We start from the raw sequence: 16,166 nt of genomic DNA, 5'->3' as shown, positions 1-16,166 counted from the left end.
GTGCCAGCAGGGATGATGGTTTCCAGCCCGCCACGGCCCATCCCTCCCCAGGAGGCGCCTCTGACCTTGGGCCGGTCTTCCTTCCTCAGAGCCACAGCTTCCAGTTTGGCTTCGTATTCTGCTTGAACTTGGTCCCTTTTCTTCAACACGTTCTGTGGGAGGCAGAAAGGAGAAGCGTGTAACACAGAGTCCACAAAGGGGCCTCCAATCCACAGACAACTGTTTTTGTACCTCACTCCTCCCCAAATCACTGCTCCTAAGGTAGTCTGGCCTTGGCATGGAAGCTGCAGCATGATGCATGGCGTGGGGGAAAGGAGGGAAGAAACGAGAACCACTACTGGAGACAGAGAGGTGGAATGACATGATGCCGAAGGGGAATGAATTCTGGGGAAGGGCAAGTGGGAGAAACGGTGCCCACCCATAACCACACTGGTGGGAGGACTCTCGGCTTTGCCGTGGGCAGAGAGATCTCAGCTGTGCCAAAATGTGGAACTTGGCAGGTGACAATGCAGAACACTCTATGCACTGCTAACAGAAAAGTCCAAGTCCCGAGAGCACGACTCTTTCATTCTTTGAGTTGATTCCTGGTTGACTGATTCCTTCATTGATCCATGAGTTACTCATTTGTCATCTATTAAGGGTCGACCAAACAAACAGCAAAGGGATATGGTCCCTACTTTGGGGGTTCAGTCCTGGAGAGGGGCAGACACAGTACAGGGCTATATGTGCTTAAAAAAACCTATATACAAGTCAGTAACTCCTAGAACCATGCAGTGAGCCTGCCAGAGTGAGTGGTAAATGGACCCTAGCAGGGCCAGCCTGGATGTGACCAGGTGAGGCAAGAGAGGATCCAAGAGAGCAAAATCTCAGGAGACATTCACTCCCAGGCTCTGCAAGTCCAAGGCCAGCCCCTGAGAGTGGGGACTCCTTAAATTCATACCCTGAATGCCCCATTTGCCTCAGCTGGTCCTGGCCCTACAGCTAAGACCCCACCAGATAGAACAGAAAAGCTGGTAACAGATATCCTAGGCAAGCATCTGTTTCATCCAAGGGTCTCCCTTCTTCCTCTTCTTCTTTTAGTAGAATCACAGATGGCAAACCAAGAGTGCTAAGAACTTACTTTCCCACTAACTCAGAAATCACAAATGCTACGACAGTTATATTACACATGCTTACTGCAGGGAACCTTCCAGCAGAGCTTGTAGTCAGCAGGCAGGAGCCATTCCTTGGCTAAGTGGTGGACATCTGGTGCCCTAACAACCTGCCAAAAGGTGGCCAGTGGCTGAACAGTTGAGAGCGCTCTGAGGACAACTTTCCTCAAGTCTTCCTCTGAAGCAAGAATCCACTTTGAGAAGTGTTTTACCATGAAAACAGCATGAGGTGAAAAACTTGCAATAGCATATTTTTCATTGTTTACCATTCTCCTTTCTCTTATGTGCTCTAAAGTTCCTTTCTAATGAGTAATCTTTGAGTAGGGGTTACGTACAGTGCAGTTTAACAGAACTTTCTATGATGGAAACATCTACAGTCTGCACACTCCGATATGGGAGCTCCTAGCCCGTGTGCCTACTGAGTGCTTGAAATGTGGCTAATGTGACTAAGGAGGTGGATTTAACATTTTATTTAATTTTAATTAATTTATATTTAAACTTAAAATACCACAAACAGCTAGTAGCTGCCACATGGGACAGTGCAAGTCTATAATGTAAAAAAATTAAAAAAGAAAAAAATCAGGGGTTGTTTCTGGATTTCTTAGAATCTGGAAAATAATCTGAATCTACTGGTCTGGTACCAACAGTGTTGAGTCACAATTTTCACCCAAGGGTGCTATGCATCATGGTACAAATGTGGTTCCTCAAGGAGAGATGGAACAGCAGGGAGAAGGGCCAACTGGAAACCTAACCGCTTCACAGGATGCCTCGTGCCTTACTGGGAAAAGCGCATGTATCCAGACTAGTGCTTCTAGGAACAAGGATGAGTTGCTTACTGGATTTGCTCCAGTGAAACACACTATGTCACTGTGGCCAAGAACCTAATGACCAAAGCTAGAAATGATCTTAAAACAAGGCTTCGGAATACAGTCAGCACCGTGTGCAGTCTTCCTGCCCCTCTGTCTGCTCCAGGCCACCCTACTGAGGGTGCCAAGGCCCCTAGGGGTTGGGGTGAGGGGAAGAGATGCCTCAACCCAACACAGCTAAGACTGCTGGAATACGTCTCCCCCTCTCCACCCCTAGCTGCACCCCCTTCCCCCATTTAGCCAGGGCCTTGCCTGGCCTGAGGAGGGGTCTCTGTCTCCTCAGCCACTGTTACCCCAACCTCACCTGAAGTAGCCAGAATGCAGCCTTCTCCCCAGGCTGTCTGGAGGGTTTGTGCTAATCTCCCTGTACCACTGGACAACATGAAAAGCTCACAAGGACCCTGCAGAGGTGAAAGGGTACGATTCCTATTTCACAGACAAACAACACAGGGACAGTGGGGGAAGGGGGAGGCCTGTGGTCCAGGGCAGCTGGGGTTTCACAGTCTGAGTGCGGTCCAACCACTCAGAAGGTCAGGATGCATGTACTAAATCACAACAAACTATTTTGAAACTACCATCCTTGTTGAGAGCACCTCTGCACACCTTTGGTGATGGTCTGAGAGGACTACAGACTACACAGGCCCTGTTAACAAAACTGGTCAAACCAGGTGACTTCTGGATGGAGTCCGAGCCCCCAGGCAGGTGAAAGGGCCAACAGACCCTATGACCAAGTTGGTGTCTACAGAGAGGTCCCAAATCACTCAGTGACTATCAGAACATATTTATTGCCTGAGCTTTTAACAGATCTTCGCAGGGATCTCTGATTCTAGCAGATACCACATATCAAAAGGGTGAGGGGCATGCAGACACTTTCCTTGTTATGCCTTGTGTCACCCTGTCCCTCCCTCACACGGCATCCTCACCCTGTTCTGGCCCTGCCTTAATGCATCTTCATTCAGCTACCCACTCAAATATTTACTGACTGCATGTTCCAGGTGCAGACAACAAAACACACAAAACCTTGCCTTGGTGGAGCTCACATTCTAGAGAGGAGACAATAACCAGGTATATAGAGAGCATATAAGGTAGCAGTAGGTGTGGAACGAAGAAAATAAAACAAGGAAGGAGGAGATGAGTGCCAAGGGTTTGGGGACAGTGAAACTGTACACAGGGGGCCAGGGTGGGCCTTGCTGAGAAAATGGCTTTCATTTACAGATATGAAACAAGTTTCTCTTGGATGCTGTAACTTAAGAGCATTTCATCACGATTTCAAAGTGGTCCCAATAATCTGGAATTTCACTGTCTGTCTGTTCAAATGAAGCAAGGGCAAGTGACTCCATTTCTTCAACAAATGAACAGAAAGGCAGAAATAAAAAGATGGAGAGAGAAGCCACAGATTTAAAAATACTTAAAGCACTTCAAATAATATATGGATCTTATTTGGACCCCTATTTGGGGTTGGGGGAAACCCTGTAAAAACAGTGTCAGGGACAAGTGGGGAAATTTGAATAAGAAATAGATATTTGAAGATAATAAGGAATTGTTCATCTTTTTTTAGGTGTGAGGATAATGTGGTTCTTTTCCTTTTTTTAAAAGAATGTATTTCGGAGTTATGCACTGAAACATTTTTGTATGAAATAATATGTCTGGAATTTGCTTTAAAATAATCCAGGAGGAGGGAGTGGGCTTGGAGGTAGAGGTAGAACAGGACGGGGGATGGGTACACAGGGTTTGCTATATTTTCACTCTACTTTTGAATATGTTTGAAATTTCTATAACAAAAAGATTAAATAATGGAAACATGATGCCTGTTCTCCAAAATGTTTATTACAAACTAATAATAGCCATTAGGAGGCTATAATTACCTCACTCTTGAAATATTAATTGCAAACATCCTTTATCCTACAATGACAGAAGTGTCTGGAAGACTGAGGTCACCAGGAATTCAATGGTTTGGCTCTCAGCATCTACACTGGACTGTTTTCCAGGGATGATCCAGTGGTCAATATCTCCAGGAAAGCTCGACACCCTCCACACACCTCCAGAACTCTGGCTCATGCCTTCCCCTGGTGAGGCCGTGGGCTCACAAACTTGTAGGACGGAGAAAAGACACCCCAAAATATCCCCCAAAAGGTCAGCAGCTACCAAAATGCCTCCTCAAATCTGGAAACTTTTTAAGATTCACATTGTCCTGCGACAGGAACATGAGGACGCAGGGTTGGGAGAGCACATGAAAGCAGCAGGAGCAGCTCAGCCATGTGTAGAAACTGCAGAATAGAATGGTTCGTGCTCTGGTATGCCACGGGCTGACAACCCAAAAGACCCAAGAGGAATTCTTGCAGAATAATGAATGTTCAACAGTAAAGAAAGAAACCCAGAAGAGAATAAAAATAAAACACCCAACATAGCACTGGGGCTTGTTACAGGGTGGCCCTTTAAGAGAGCAATTTCCTGCAGGCAGGCACAAGTCTAACCAGTCCTGACGTGTGGTAATTTCTGATTAAATGATTATGTTTACGTTGTTCCTTTTCGCATATTCCTTTCACAATTTCATTCTATTGAAAACAAATCACCCGTGAACTACATGTGCTGGGGAAAAATTGATAATATTGAAACCACAACCAGTTGTGGTTGGACATTGTGGTCTGGTCCTCTAATTTTCATATCTTTTCTCTCCACTTTTCCTTCTGTCTTTCTGTTTCATTTTATGTGCAGGTGTCCTTAACTCTTTCTTCTAATCTTCCCCCCCCCCCATTTTTATCATGTTTTTAATGTCCAACAGCGCTCTGTTTGTTCCCTGAACTTTTATAAATTCTTGTTTTGTGGCTGTAGCATCCGCTCTTCTCTGAAGATATTAATTTTTTTCTGGACATTCTCTTCCCCTCCAATGATGCTTCCTTGAATAAGCTTTTTCATCAGCATTTTTACTTCTGGTATTCATCTGAGAACTTATCCTTAAGTGTCTGGTGACCCTTGTCTGCCCACTGATTCAAGGGTGAAACACTAAAACACCGAGTGAAAGCTCTGCACAGATGGCTTGTAGAAAGCTCTACAGGGGCCCTGCCCCACTGAGGCCTGTCTCTTTGGGTCTCTTCTTTTGGAGTGTTCAGATTTTTCAGAGAAGGATTCTCTTTTAATCCTTGCGTGGAAGATAGAAGTCTGAGAACCAAACAGGGGAAGATGACTAAAGGCTCCACACTCATAACCCTTTACTCAGTACCTTGATTTTAGTATCTGACCCTCACCCTCAACTGAACCTGGTGTCCCTTGGTCCAGAGATCCTTGATTTTACTCCTTCCAGAAAACATACCTCCAGTTATTTTTTTTTAAAGACCACAGTGGCCTGGCTATGAAAAGGGAGGAAAGGAGCAGAGGCTCTGACTGCTTCTTTAGCGGACTCTTGACTAATCCTTATCTTCCGCTCCACCTGTCTCAGCCAGAGGTACTTGGTGCTGTCAATTCTTTGCTTTTCTGGAGGGTTCCACAGTGTAAACCAGGCCTTCTCAGTTCTCATCCCACCATTAACTTCAAATTCAGGTTGTCTAAGTCACTGGTCACCTGGCAATATACTTTCCGCACCCCCAAACTAAGCTGTTATTATCTCAGCATCCTCCCAACCCTACCCCTGGAGTGCCACCCCTGCTGCTCTTTGTTCCTGTGGACTTACATCTCTTAAAAAATGCTTTTAGTGTCATTTTGGTGATGCTTCATGAAAAAGAAGAAGTTTAAATATGTATTTAGTTTGGCATCCTTAGGACTCTCCTGATTTCTATTTTTTTTCCTAATGTTTTAAAACAATTGAGATCTTCGTGTACATTTCAACATCCTGCCTCTTCACATTTTCACCTTAATTGCAGGAAATTAGCCCCTCAATCTATAATCAAGTTTGTTCAGAAATGGGAACATTTCCCCCCCATAACTCAATCTTCCAGAAAATCATTTTAAGTTTGACTGATCGGCGCCACCTTGTGGTCTCTGAGAGGAAAAGGCGGGCAGGCTGAAGAAACCATCCGACCACAAGGACCAATGATCAATATTTGAAAAGAACTATCCAGGAACCCTGTTCAAGGTATCTCCAACCACTGTATCTACATCTCACACCTCTAATGGAGATCACCAGGGGCTTCTGTATTCCTAAAGCCAGTGGTTACTATCACGCTCCTCTTCCTTAAAACACTTCTCTAGGTATGAGGGAGGCTATCCTCTACTTTTTTCCTCTGACCACCCTGACCATTCCTTCTCAGGCTCCTTTGCTCCTCCTGACTAGGTGCTACACCACTAAATATTGTCCTGCCCCAGGCCACAGACCTAGACCTATACTCGCCTTGACCTCATTGCCCTAGACAAACCCCCTAGATGACCTCCTCCAGCCGTAGACACCATCTACATGCAAACGACACCTAAATTTCTATTCCCCTTCTGAATTAAACTCATATACTGCTCTGGCATCTCCACTTTAATGTCTCATAGGCATTTTTAGACTCAGTGTGGCCAAAACAACTTGATTCCCATCCCCACCCCCAGCCTGTTCGGCCCGTCTTCCCCATTCCATCAAGGGTACCAGGTCCACGCAGTTGCTGAAGCCAAAAACACAGGAGTCATCCTTGATTCCTCCTTTTCTCACCTCACATTAACACAGCAGCAAGTCCAGGTGGCCCTTCACCCAAAATACATCCCAAACCCATCCACTTCTCCACCACTGTAGTCCGAGCTCCACTCCCTTGGCTCATTGTGCAAGCCTCCCAGCTGGTCTCCCTGCTTCCAACCCATTCATTCTCATACCACAGCATTAGCTGTCTTCTCAAAGTACAATTTCTTATTATGTCACTCCCCTACATAAAACTGAATGACTTCTTCTTCATTCCTTAGAATAAAATCCAGACTCTTACCAATCACGACCTTTGAGATGCTGCTCTATGACCTGGGCCCCACCTCACTTGGCTCTTTCGACTCCCGTCCTACCACATGCTCCCTTGCTCACTGGGCTCCAATCACACTGGGCTTTCTGATCTGCAATACACTGAGCTCGTTTCCGCTGTAGAACCTTTACACTTGCCATTCCCTCTGCTCTATCCCCAGATCTTTGCACAGTTAACTCCTATATGTCCTTCAAGTCTCCAACTAAAAGCCACTTCTCATGTAGCTTTCACTTACTACCCACTCTTACTTCAGACCCTCAACCCACCCCAGTCATTCCCCAGGACCTCTGAGATAACATTGCTCATTTACTCATAGATAAACCTGCCTCTTAAAAATAAGACACATGACATGAAATAGTTACACATCTGCAGATATTCCAAGTCCACCAGATAGTCAAATTCAATTAAATGTGTGCCAACCACCTTCTATGGATAAGGCCCTATGGGAAATAAGATGGTCCTGCCTTGACCTTTTTAAAGGATACTTCTCCAACTCTTGACCTGGTCACAACAATGTCAGCACTCAAAAGGCACTGCCAGAAATCTGCAAAGGGCTCTAGGATATTCTCTGTCAGCCCATCACTGCCCTAATTACATTTTTCTCACATATAAGGGATTACCTGCAGATGTCTACTGTCTGTTCAACTTGAGTCCTGGGCCGAGGGTAACTTTGGTACCCCTCCTTCTCAGGCTGCACACTGCCTCCCTACAGCATCCCTGGGATACTCATCTTCACCAACTTTCTAGCACAAGCTGTCCTCACCACTCACTGCATAAAATCATACTACTCCATTTGTTCCATGTGGCCTGATAATGATCCCACTTTTTTCTATGCTTTCTCTCTACCTCCCAAAAGAACAGAATGTACCCAGCCATGGTTGTGCTTAAAGAGATACAAATTGAGACTCAGCCTTGAAAAGCAGGGACTCACCTAGTTTTCCTCTTGGCAAACAGTAAGGACACAGTTGTAAGGTACTGGTGAGAGTTAAGGGGTGTGTCCTGTGGCCATGGGACATGAAAAGATATACCCAAGGGACCTCAGTTTCTTCATCTATCAAAAGAGAAAGTTAGGCCAGATGATACCGAAGGCCTTTTCCAACTCAGAGGGTACCACCAACCTTAGCCCCATAAGGAGAGGGCTTCCATGCGCTCTGGCACGTCTCCTGGGCAGGGCTTCCCCGATCCCCAACTATTTCAAATTCCAAACACAGAGGCCCCTGACTCCAAATGATGAGGACAGTACGCATCTGGGTTCCCTCAAGGCCACAATAAGCTGACAAAACATCATCACTCCAGTAACTCCCCACCAAAACAAACCCAGGTCATTCTCAGTTCTGAAGACCATTCGGCAGTCAGTGAAGAGCATGTCAGAGCCAGGCCTGCTGCAAAGCTCTCTCCTCCATTTTTTTATCTTCATACTGAATAGCAATATCACTTATATCCCTCAAATCAGAAAGTTATTTTGGAAACAGGATTAAATGAATCTCCCAGGGGAATAAAGTACAGGTAAGAAGCCTGAAAGAGCAGCAGTGCTATGGACACCTGCCAAGGTGCCTTTTCTCCAGCCTCACAGACCCTGGCGATCCTGCAAGTAGTCTTGGTCGTGCCACCATGTCCCTCCTGTCTTGTTCAGAGCTCTCCGTAGAAACACTTCATGTTGGAAAGAGGGGGAGCAGATGGCAGGTGGCCTTGTTTTCTAATGGGGCTTAGCTCAGCTCACCAGGGGGCAGAGTTTGGGTCTCAGAGCTTGCCCATCAACACTCTGTCTTTACCATGTTCTTCACCAGCCAGCACTGTGGGCAATCCCATTCTCCCAGACTGATAAACTTGATTAATAGATTTTTCAGGCTCAGCAAACAAGAAACTCAATACATATGTCTCACACATGGGGTAAAGAAAGAGCACAAACATTTCTTTGATGTATAACTTCAATTACTCACACAAGCTTATGCCTCACTTTATTAATAATGTTTTAATAAAGATGCCAGATAAATCCTTGCTAAATGACCATTTAAAATTCTGCTGCAAATATAAACTTACATTAAGTACTAACATACTTGCCATGTGCAAGACCAAAGTAATTTGCACCATATTATCCCAGGAGCACGTATACATCTGGTTTTACCCTGCCAAGGTGTGGAACCTCCCTGTCTCATCATTTTGACCAAGGGAACGTCTATATAAGAGACAAATCCAGGCACAACCCAGGGATAGTAAAAATGTTCATTTGTTCACAAAAAATATCTCTTAAAGTGAGATATTCTGATTCATTTTAAGCAAGTCAGGATCCCCTTCTACACTCGTTTCAGTCACAGGATTAAAAGTGCAATGTGCATTATGTTACCACAACAAAATTTAAAAAGAAATACAAAGTATGTTAGTGGTTGTTAGGGGCTAGGGGTGGAGGGGAATGCGAAGTGACTACTTATGGGTTTCTTTTTGGAGTTCTAAAATTAGATAGTGGTGAATATACTGCAAACCGCCAAACTGTATGCTTTAAAAGAGTGAACGATATCCCAAAGCTGAAATTTGTTAATGCAATATGTATTTCTCAATTTAAAAAATGTAATTTAATGGAGGAGGATGAACCGCAGATCTGGAGCCTGAGGCCTTGGTTTTCAGCCTCAGTCCCAATAACTACCAGTGAAGCTGCACCAGGCTAAGGAGCTCACCTCTGTGGGACCCACTCATGACCCTGTCTTTGAAAGCACTTTGTTACCAGTTTTATAGACTGTACCTGGAGTGGTGATTCATTCTACCAGGAACAGCTCCATTTCCGTCATATGTTTTAAGAGCCTTAAAAACATTGATAACCAAATGAAATAAGATGGGGCAGGGTAATGGTATGTGGGAGTTCATTATACTATTCTCTCTGCTTTTGTATATGCTTTAAATTTTCCATAATAAAGTTTAAAAAAAAAAAAGCTTTCATAACTATTCATTATTTTCTACTCCCTTTCTTAGAATCTTAACACCTGTGTTCTAAAACTTCAACAATGATATGCTTGGGGTAGTTCTCCTTTCATTCCCTTCATTGAGCAATTGGTATATCCTTTTTTTCACCCAAGATGACATCATTTACTTTTATTAGGATATTTGTTAACATGGGTTTTTTGGTTTGTTTGTTTTTTGCCTTAAAAAATTTTTATTGTGGGAAAATAAATATAAAATTTGGCATTTTAACTCTTTTTAAGTGTACAAGTCAGTGGCATTAATTACATTCACAATGTTGGGCAATCATCACCACTATCCATGCCCAAACTTTTTCATTACCCCAAACAGACATTCTGGACTTGTTCAGCAATAACTCTCCGTTTTCCCTCCCCCTAGAACCTGGTGACCGCTTATCTACTTTCTGTCTCTATGAATTGCCTATTCTAGACATTTTGTTTAAGTACAATCATACAATATTTGTCCATTTTTGTCAGTCTTATTCATTTAGCAGAATGTTTTGAAGGATCATCAGAACTTCATTCCTTTCTACAGCTGAATAATATTCCACTGTGTATATACCACAATTTGTTTATCTACTCATTTCTTGATGGACAGACAGCTGGGTTGCTTCTACCCTTTGGCTACAGTGATTATGCTGTTATGCACACTGGCATACAAGTATCTGCTTGAGTCCCTGTTTTTAGTTAATTGAAGCATAAATCTAAGAATGGAATTGCTAGATCATATGACAAATCTTTGTTTAACTTTCTGAGGAATGACCAAACTTTTCCACAAAAGCTGCACCGTTTTACATTCCCACTAGCAATGCATGTAGCAACTTCTCTACATCCTTGTCAGCACTTGTTATTTCCCTTTTTTTTTTTTTGCTAACAGCCATCCTAGTGGGTGGTATCTCATTGTGGTTTTGATTTGCATTTCCCTACGACTAATAATGTTAAACATCTTTTCATATCATTATTGGCCATTTATATATCTTCTTTGGAGAAATGTCTATTCAAGTCTTTTGCTCATTTTTTAATTGGGTTGTCGGTCTTTATGTTGTTGAGTTGTAGAAGTTATTTATATATTCTAGATATTAAGCCCTTATCAACCATATCATTTGCAAATATTTTCTCCCATTCTATAGGTTGTCTTTTAGTATGTCCTTTTAATCTAAAGAGACACGCCCTTTAATTGGGAGGATTTTCTTGTATTACTACTTTTGTAATTTCCTTCCCTAAAATTCCTCTGTTTTCTCAATCAGAAACTATTATTAGTCAGATCTTGGACCACTGGGATTTTGTCTCTTATCTTTCTTTCATATTTTCAGGGTTTTTTGTTTGTTTGCATTTTTTCTACTTCCCAAATACTGCTTTTGTTGTATTTCCAAGACTTCCTCAACCTCATCTTCCATCTCTCCTATTCAATTTAACTTCAGCAATCTTATTTTGAACTTCCAACAGCTCTAAGTATCCAATTGTTCTTTTTCCACAGTATCCTGTTCTTGTTTACTAGATGTTTTATTTTCTTGAATTCTCAGAGAGCACTAATAAGAATTCCTTCCAAACTATTTTTTGCTTCATCTACTCAGGTCACCATGCATTCTATTTATACGTCCATGACGTCAGTCCTTAGGTCTACTGCTGCCCACCCAGGAATAAGGAAACCTATACCACAGGTAGAAGGCAATAATCAACTGCGTTTTTGATAATCAGTACTGCAAAGAAAGTACCTAAGTGTCCAAGAAGTGAGGCAGCTTACCTTCATGGAGTCAGAGTATAAAATATATTCCCTGAGCACAGGCAGAAAGTCTTCTGTCATGTTGTCGGTCAGCTCCTCCAGGGCTGTCGAACAGTTCCCAATACAAGCCGACACACCCTCCAGGGGTTCAGCCAGCTCACCCTCTATTGCGCTCCACGTGGAGTACACGGGCCCATATTCTCTCAGCTCCACAAGGTACTCTAAAGGGGAAAGAGAGACCAGCAAGGTCTGGATGGGTAGTGATAGCCATTATTACCAACTCAGTAACCACCACGGTCAAGAATGCTCTACATTAAGACGTGTTTCCTTGGCCATTCCATAGCTAACATCATCACATCAGTTCATGATACCCCACATGGGAATGCCATGCCTCTGGATAAGGAGGACCACAGTGCCTTCTGGCAAACACCCACCAAGCATCTTCAGAAACAACCACTCACCTACCCATTGAATGAAGCAGTATCTTAACGGGCAATGGGGTCAGAGTTTCATATAGGTTTATAGGGGGAAAAAATCAATTGCAGTGAAAAAAACAACTGAATTTTAGGAAGCACCGAGATGCAGTCTCATTCTCCCACTTAGGGGTCATCCCAACCCAACAGTCCCATCAGCATTTACTCCATATGATCCACAAGGATGGACAGTACCTGAAACTGTCTCTAGAACCTGCAGGGCCCACATGATACCACTGGTGGGTAAAGCACAAGGGAGCAAGCACAGGCAGCAAGAGAAAATGTTGAACTTTTTTTCCCCACAAAGAAAATCTGGTCCACCCCTTGTGCCAGGATTTTTGCCATTACAACAGGGCGTCATTGCCATTTTTCAGTAACCAATAAGTGGCAACTACTGAAGAATCCTTCCCACCCAGTTTCCCACGCCAGGTAATATTTACATGGAGACAAAAGGCCCCAACATTCCAGGACACAACAAAGCAGGTGGATCTGAGAAAGGAGGGAGAGGAGGTGATGGCAACAACCACACAGGATAAAGGAAGGCCTCGACAACTCCTCACTCACCTAAAGCACATTTGAAATGAAACAGGTGGGATAGTAAGTCCGTTTCAAGTCTGATGGTTCATTAGTGTCACAATCCTGGCAAATACAGGTTACTATGCTGTCTTTTTGAGCAAAGTCTCTACCAGAAAAGATACTTACATGTTTTTGTTGTTGTTGTCATCATTTTAATTAATAGATTTCCATTATTTATTTATTTAGACTTCATTTTTTTAGAGCAGTTTTAGGTTTACAGAAAAACTGAGCAGAAAGTACGGAGTTCCCACATATCCTCTCCTCACCACTGTGCCCTCACACCACAGTTTCCCCTATTATTAACATCTTGCTTTAGTATGGTGCATTTGTCACAAATGATAAACCAATAATCCACAGTTTACATTAGGAGTCACACTTTGTATATACAGTTCTATGGATCTAGACAAATTTGTAATGTCATGAATTTTACCATTACAGTATCATATAGAATAGTTTCACTGCCCTAAAACTCTCCTGTTTTTTAAATTAACTTTCCTATGCATGAAGGGCAGATGAATGAATGTCTCCAATTTTAAAGCTCAAGTTAAAAGAGAGATAAAAGTGGAGAGGCCCAGAGGGCTCAGAAATGGTTGTTTGCTATGGGAAGAGCAAACACGGGGCTGAGATGCAGGACAAAGTATGAGGTGCAAAATTACATTCTGGCTACAACTGGCCCTCCTTGTATTCATTTATTAGTTTTGTAAGTAAAATACGGCCTAGTACCGACACCCCAACATTTCTGCACTTTGATCTGCTAGGCACACATGAAAGCCATTTCTGCAAATGTGGTCCCTGGGCAGAACTGAGATCTTAGCAAGGAGCTCACCTATTTCTTCTTTGATGATCCGCTGGGCTATTCGGTCAATGGTTCCCAGTTTGAGGGCAAATGTATCTAAGTAGTCGCCGATGGCTGCAAACTCCAGGGGCCGACTCCTCAGCTTGTAGCCCCCGGTGACGTGCTTGACCGACTCACCCACCCGGGTCAGCAGTGCCATCCCCTGCTTCTTGTAGGCATTCAGGTCCTAAGGAGGACACAAGAACAAACACAAGGGCTCATCACTCGCGCAACAGGACCAAGTCAGCCAGCGTCTTATTTGGAAATGGAGGATTCGGGAAACGAGGAGCTGAGTAGGGACCGAACCATATACGGAAAGTCTCCCCTCCTTGACATCACAACCACCCTGTCCACACTCCTGTGCATTTGTACCCTGATCTCCTTCAACAGACCAGGACTCCAACTCTCCCAAGCAGGTTCACTCACCTGACCACACTCACCTTTAAACCTAACACTGTTTCTAACATAAATTTTTAAAACTTCTGGTTTAAAAAAAAAGAAGTGCTCCTTTCTATATACTCCCATATGAAATATCCTACGTTGCCTTGAGTGCCAAAATTCAAGAGCTAAGATTCGTTTCATTCATTTACTTATACTCCAACAAAAGTCTTACAAGGAAGGCAGAGAGGAGAGGTGGGAATCAGGAAACGGTGACCACAAAAGCAGTGCCAGGGAGGGCAGGGCAAGATGGCAGAGTGGTGAGGTGTGGAATTTAGCTTCTCCTCTAGGGTAGTTGGTAACTATCTAGGAACTGTATGAGAGTGTTTTCAGGGTCTCCAGTGACCAGTCACAAATCGTACACAAGTTTGGATAGGGTGGCTAAGCTGAGATCGCAGCAAAAACTATATGTCCCCCCAACGAGGGGTCTGGCGTCCCTCTCCGCCCAGACCCCACGGACTGTCTTGCAGCTGGCTCCCTGAAAGGAAAAAAAACCAACATTCTGCTGGGAGCAAGAAGGGGGGCTCAACCCAGCCTCAACTGCAGAATCAATTAAATTAATTTATTAACTTTTGGAGCTGAGGGTGCTAGAGAAGAGCTGGGCTCTGGGAAGGGGGTGCACATAAAAGTGGGCACCCATTCCCTGGCTCCAAAAATGCTTGTTGTTTGTTTTTTTTGTTGTTTTTGTTTTCTACATTTTGTCCCTTCTCCTTTCTCATTGACTCCTTATCTTTTTACACTTCAATATCCCTGGCAAGGGTGGAATTAAAGCTGTTGGAGAGTAACTATCCAGATAATAGCCCAAAGCACATCTTTAAATACTCTATTCTGACACTGACAAAACTTCCAGACTGGGGAAAGGCTTTAAAAAGGGACTTATTTTTTTTTTTTTTATTTAAGAGTAACATATGTGGCTCGAAAATTTAAAGTAACATAGTCTTGGCGGGAGACTGAGTACCCAGAACTTCTTTGAATTCCAGATTCACTTCTGTAGAACGTCTCCATACCAGTCTTTAATAGGCAAGTCAGGCTGACCAAAGAAGTAAGCTGGAGTTGCCTCAAGAAGAGAGGAGAAGGGAATCGTGCCCCTGGGAGACAGCTGGAGTTCCCAGGATTGGGAGAGTGGAGGGAGGTCCAGCTCAATTGGCAGCACTCCTTCTGGGAACTCAGACCCCAGGGGCTGGAATTCAGAAACCACCTTCAGTCAGCCATGCTCCCAGCAGGATCAGAGTCACCAGGAGAACTATAGGCACCACAACTCCTTACACTGGTGGGGGAGCTGCAGGCTGGCAAGCGCCACCTGCTAGACAGGAGAGGAAAAGCACTGAGTCTCGAGGCCTCATAGGAGGGTCTCATTCTCAGGAAAACTCCATATTCTCCTCCTGAGACCTGGGTCTCTCTAAACTGGGAAAACCTGACTGGGGTCGACTATATCTGAGGAGACCCTCTCACAAAAAGGCTACATAGAGGCAGGGCAAGAAAGAGAAAAACAAGAAGTGAAAAATTCTGATTGACTAAATAGAACCTAAGTTAGAGGTCTAGAATAAGTTGAACTAAACAACAAAGGTTAGAGAACAAAGTCAACCAACAAGAAAACCCTAGGTAAAAGAATGAAAAAGAGCTCCAGAATAAACTAATCAAGAAAATCAGATGCTGAGACAACTTAAGATAACAGGAAAATGTGGACTAGCCAAAGGAACAAACTAATAGTTCAAATGAGATACAGGAGTTGAGGCAACTAATGCTAAATCAGTTCAATGAACTGAGGGAAGAACTAATTAAAGATGTTCAAACAAATCTCCTAAATCAATTCAATGAGCTGAGGAAAGAGATGGCAAAAGAGATGAAGGATATAAAGACGACACTGGATGACCATAAAGAATTCATAAACCTGAAACAACAAATGGCAGAACTTATGGGAATGAACGGCACAATGGAGGAGATAAAAAAACTCAATGGAGGGATACAACAGTAGATTTGAACAAGCAAAAGAAAAGATCAGTGAACTGGAAGACAAGACTTTGGATTCATACACACAAAAGAACAGATGGTAAAAAGAATGGAAAAATGTAAGCAGGGTCTTAGGGAGATGAGTGACAACATGAAGTGCATGAATATACGTGTTATGGGTATCCCAGAAGGAGAAGAGAGGGGAAAAGGGGAAGAAAGAATAATAGAAAAAATATTCACTGGAAAATTCCCAACTCGTATGAAAGACAGAAAATTACAGATTC

General features: G+C 43.4%; 1 protein-coding gene across 2 annotated transcripts in view; it reads right to left on the bottom strand.

Annotated features, from left to right (window-relative positions):
• Positions 1–16,166, bottom strand: part of SNX30 (sorting nexin family member 30) — a 145,329-nt gene that overhangs the window by 21,530 nt on the left and 107,633 nt on the right. For both annotated transcript variants that reach the window (XM_037797929.1, XM_037797928.1), the window contains 3 exons: positions 13,486–13,681; positions 11,632–11,831; positions 66–152 (listed from right to left, as the gene is read on the bottom strand). In XM_037797929.1, coding sequence (XP_037653857.1) covers positions 66–152; positions 11,632–11,831; positions 13,486–13,681 — 483 coding nt within the window. The remainder of the gene's footprint in view (positions 1–65; positions 153–11,631; positions 11,832–13,485; positions 13,682–16,166) is intronic.

This window comes from Choloepus didactylus, chromosome 10 (genome assembly GCF_015220235.1).
Source record: "Choloepus didactylus isolate mChoDid1 chromosome 10, mChoDid1.pri, whole genome shotgun sequence".
Taxonomy (NCBI): Eukaryota; Metazoa; Chordata; class Mammalia; order Pilosa; family Megalonychidae; genus Choloepus; species Choloepus didactylus.
The sequence above is the reverse complement of the archived record's forward strand: the minus strand, read 5'-3'. Positions and strand labels throughout refer to the sequence as shown.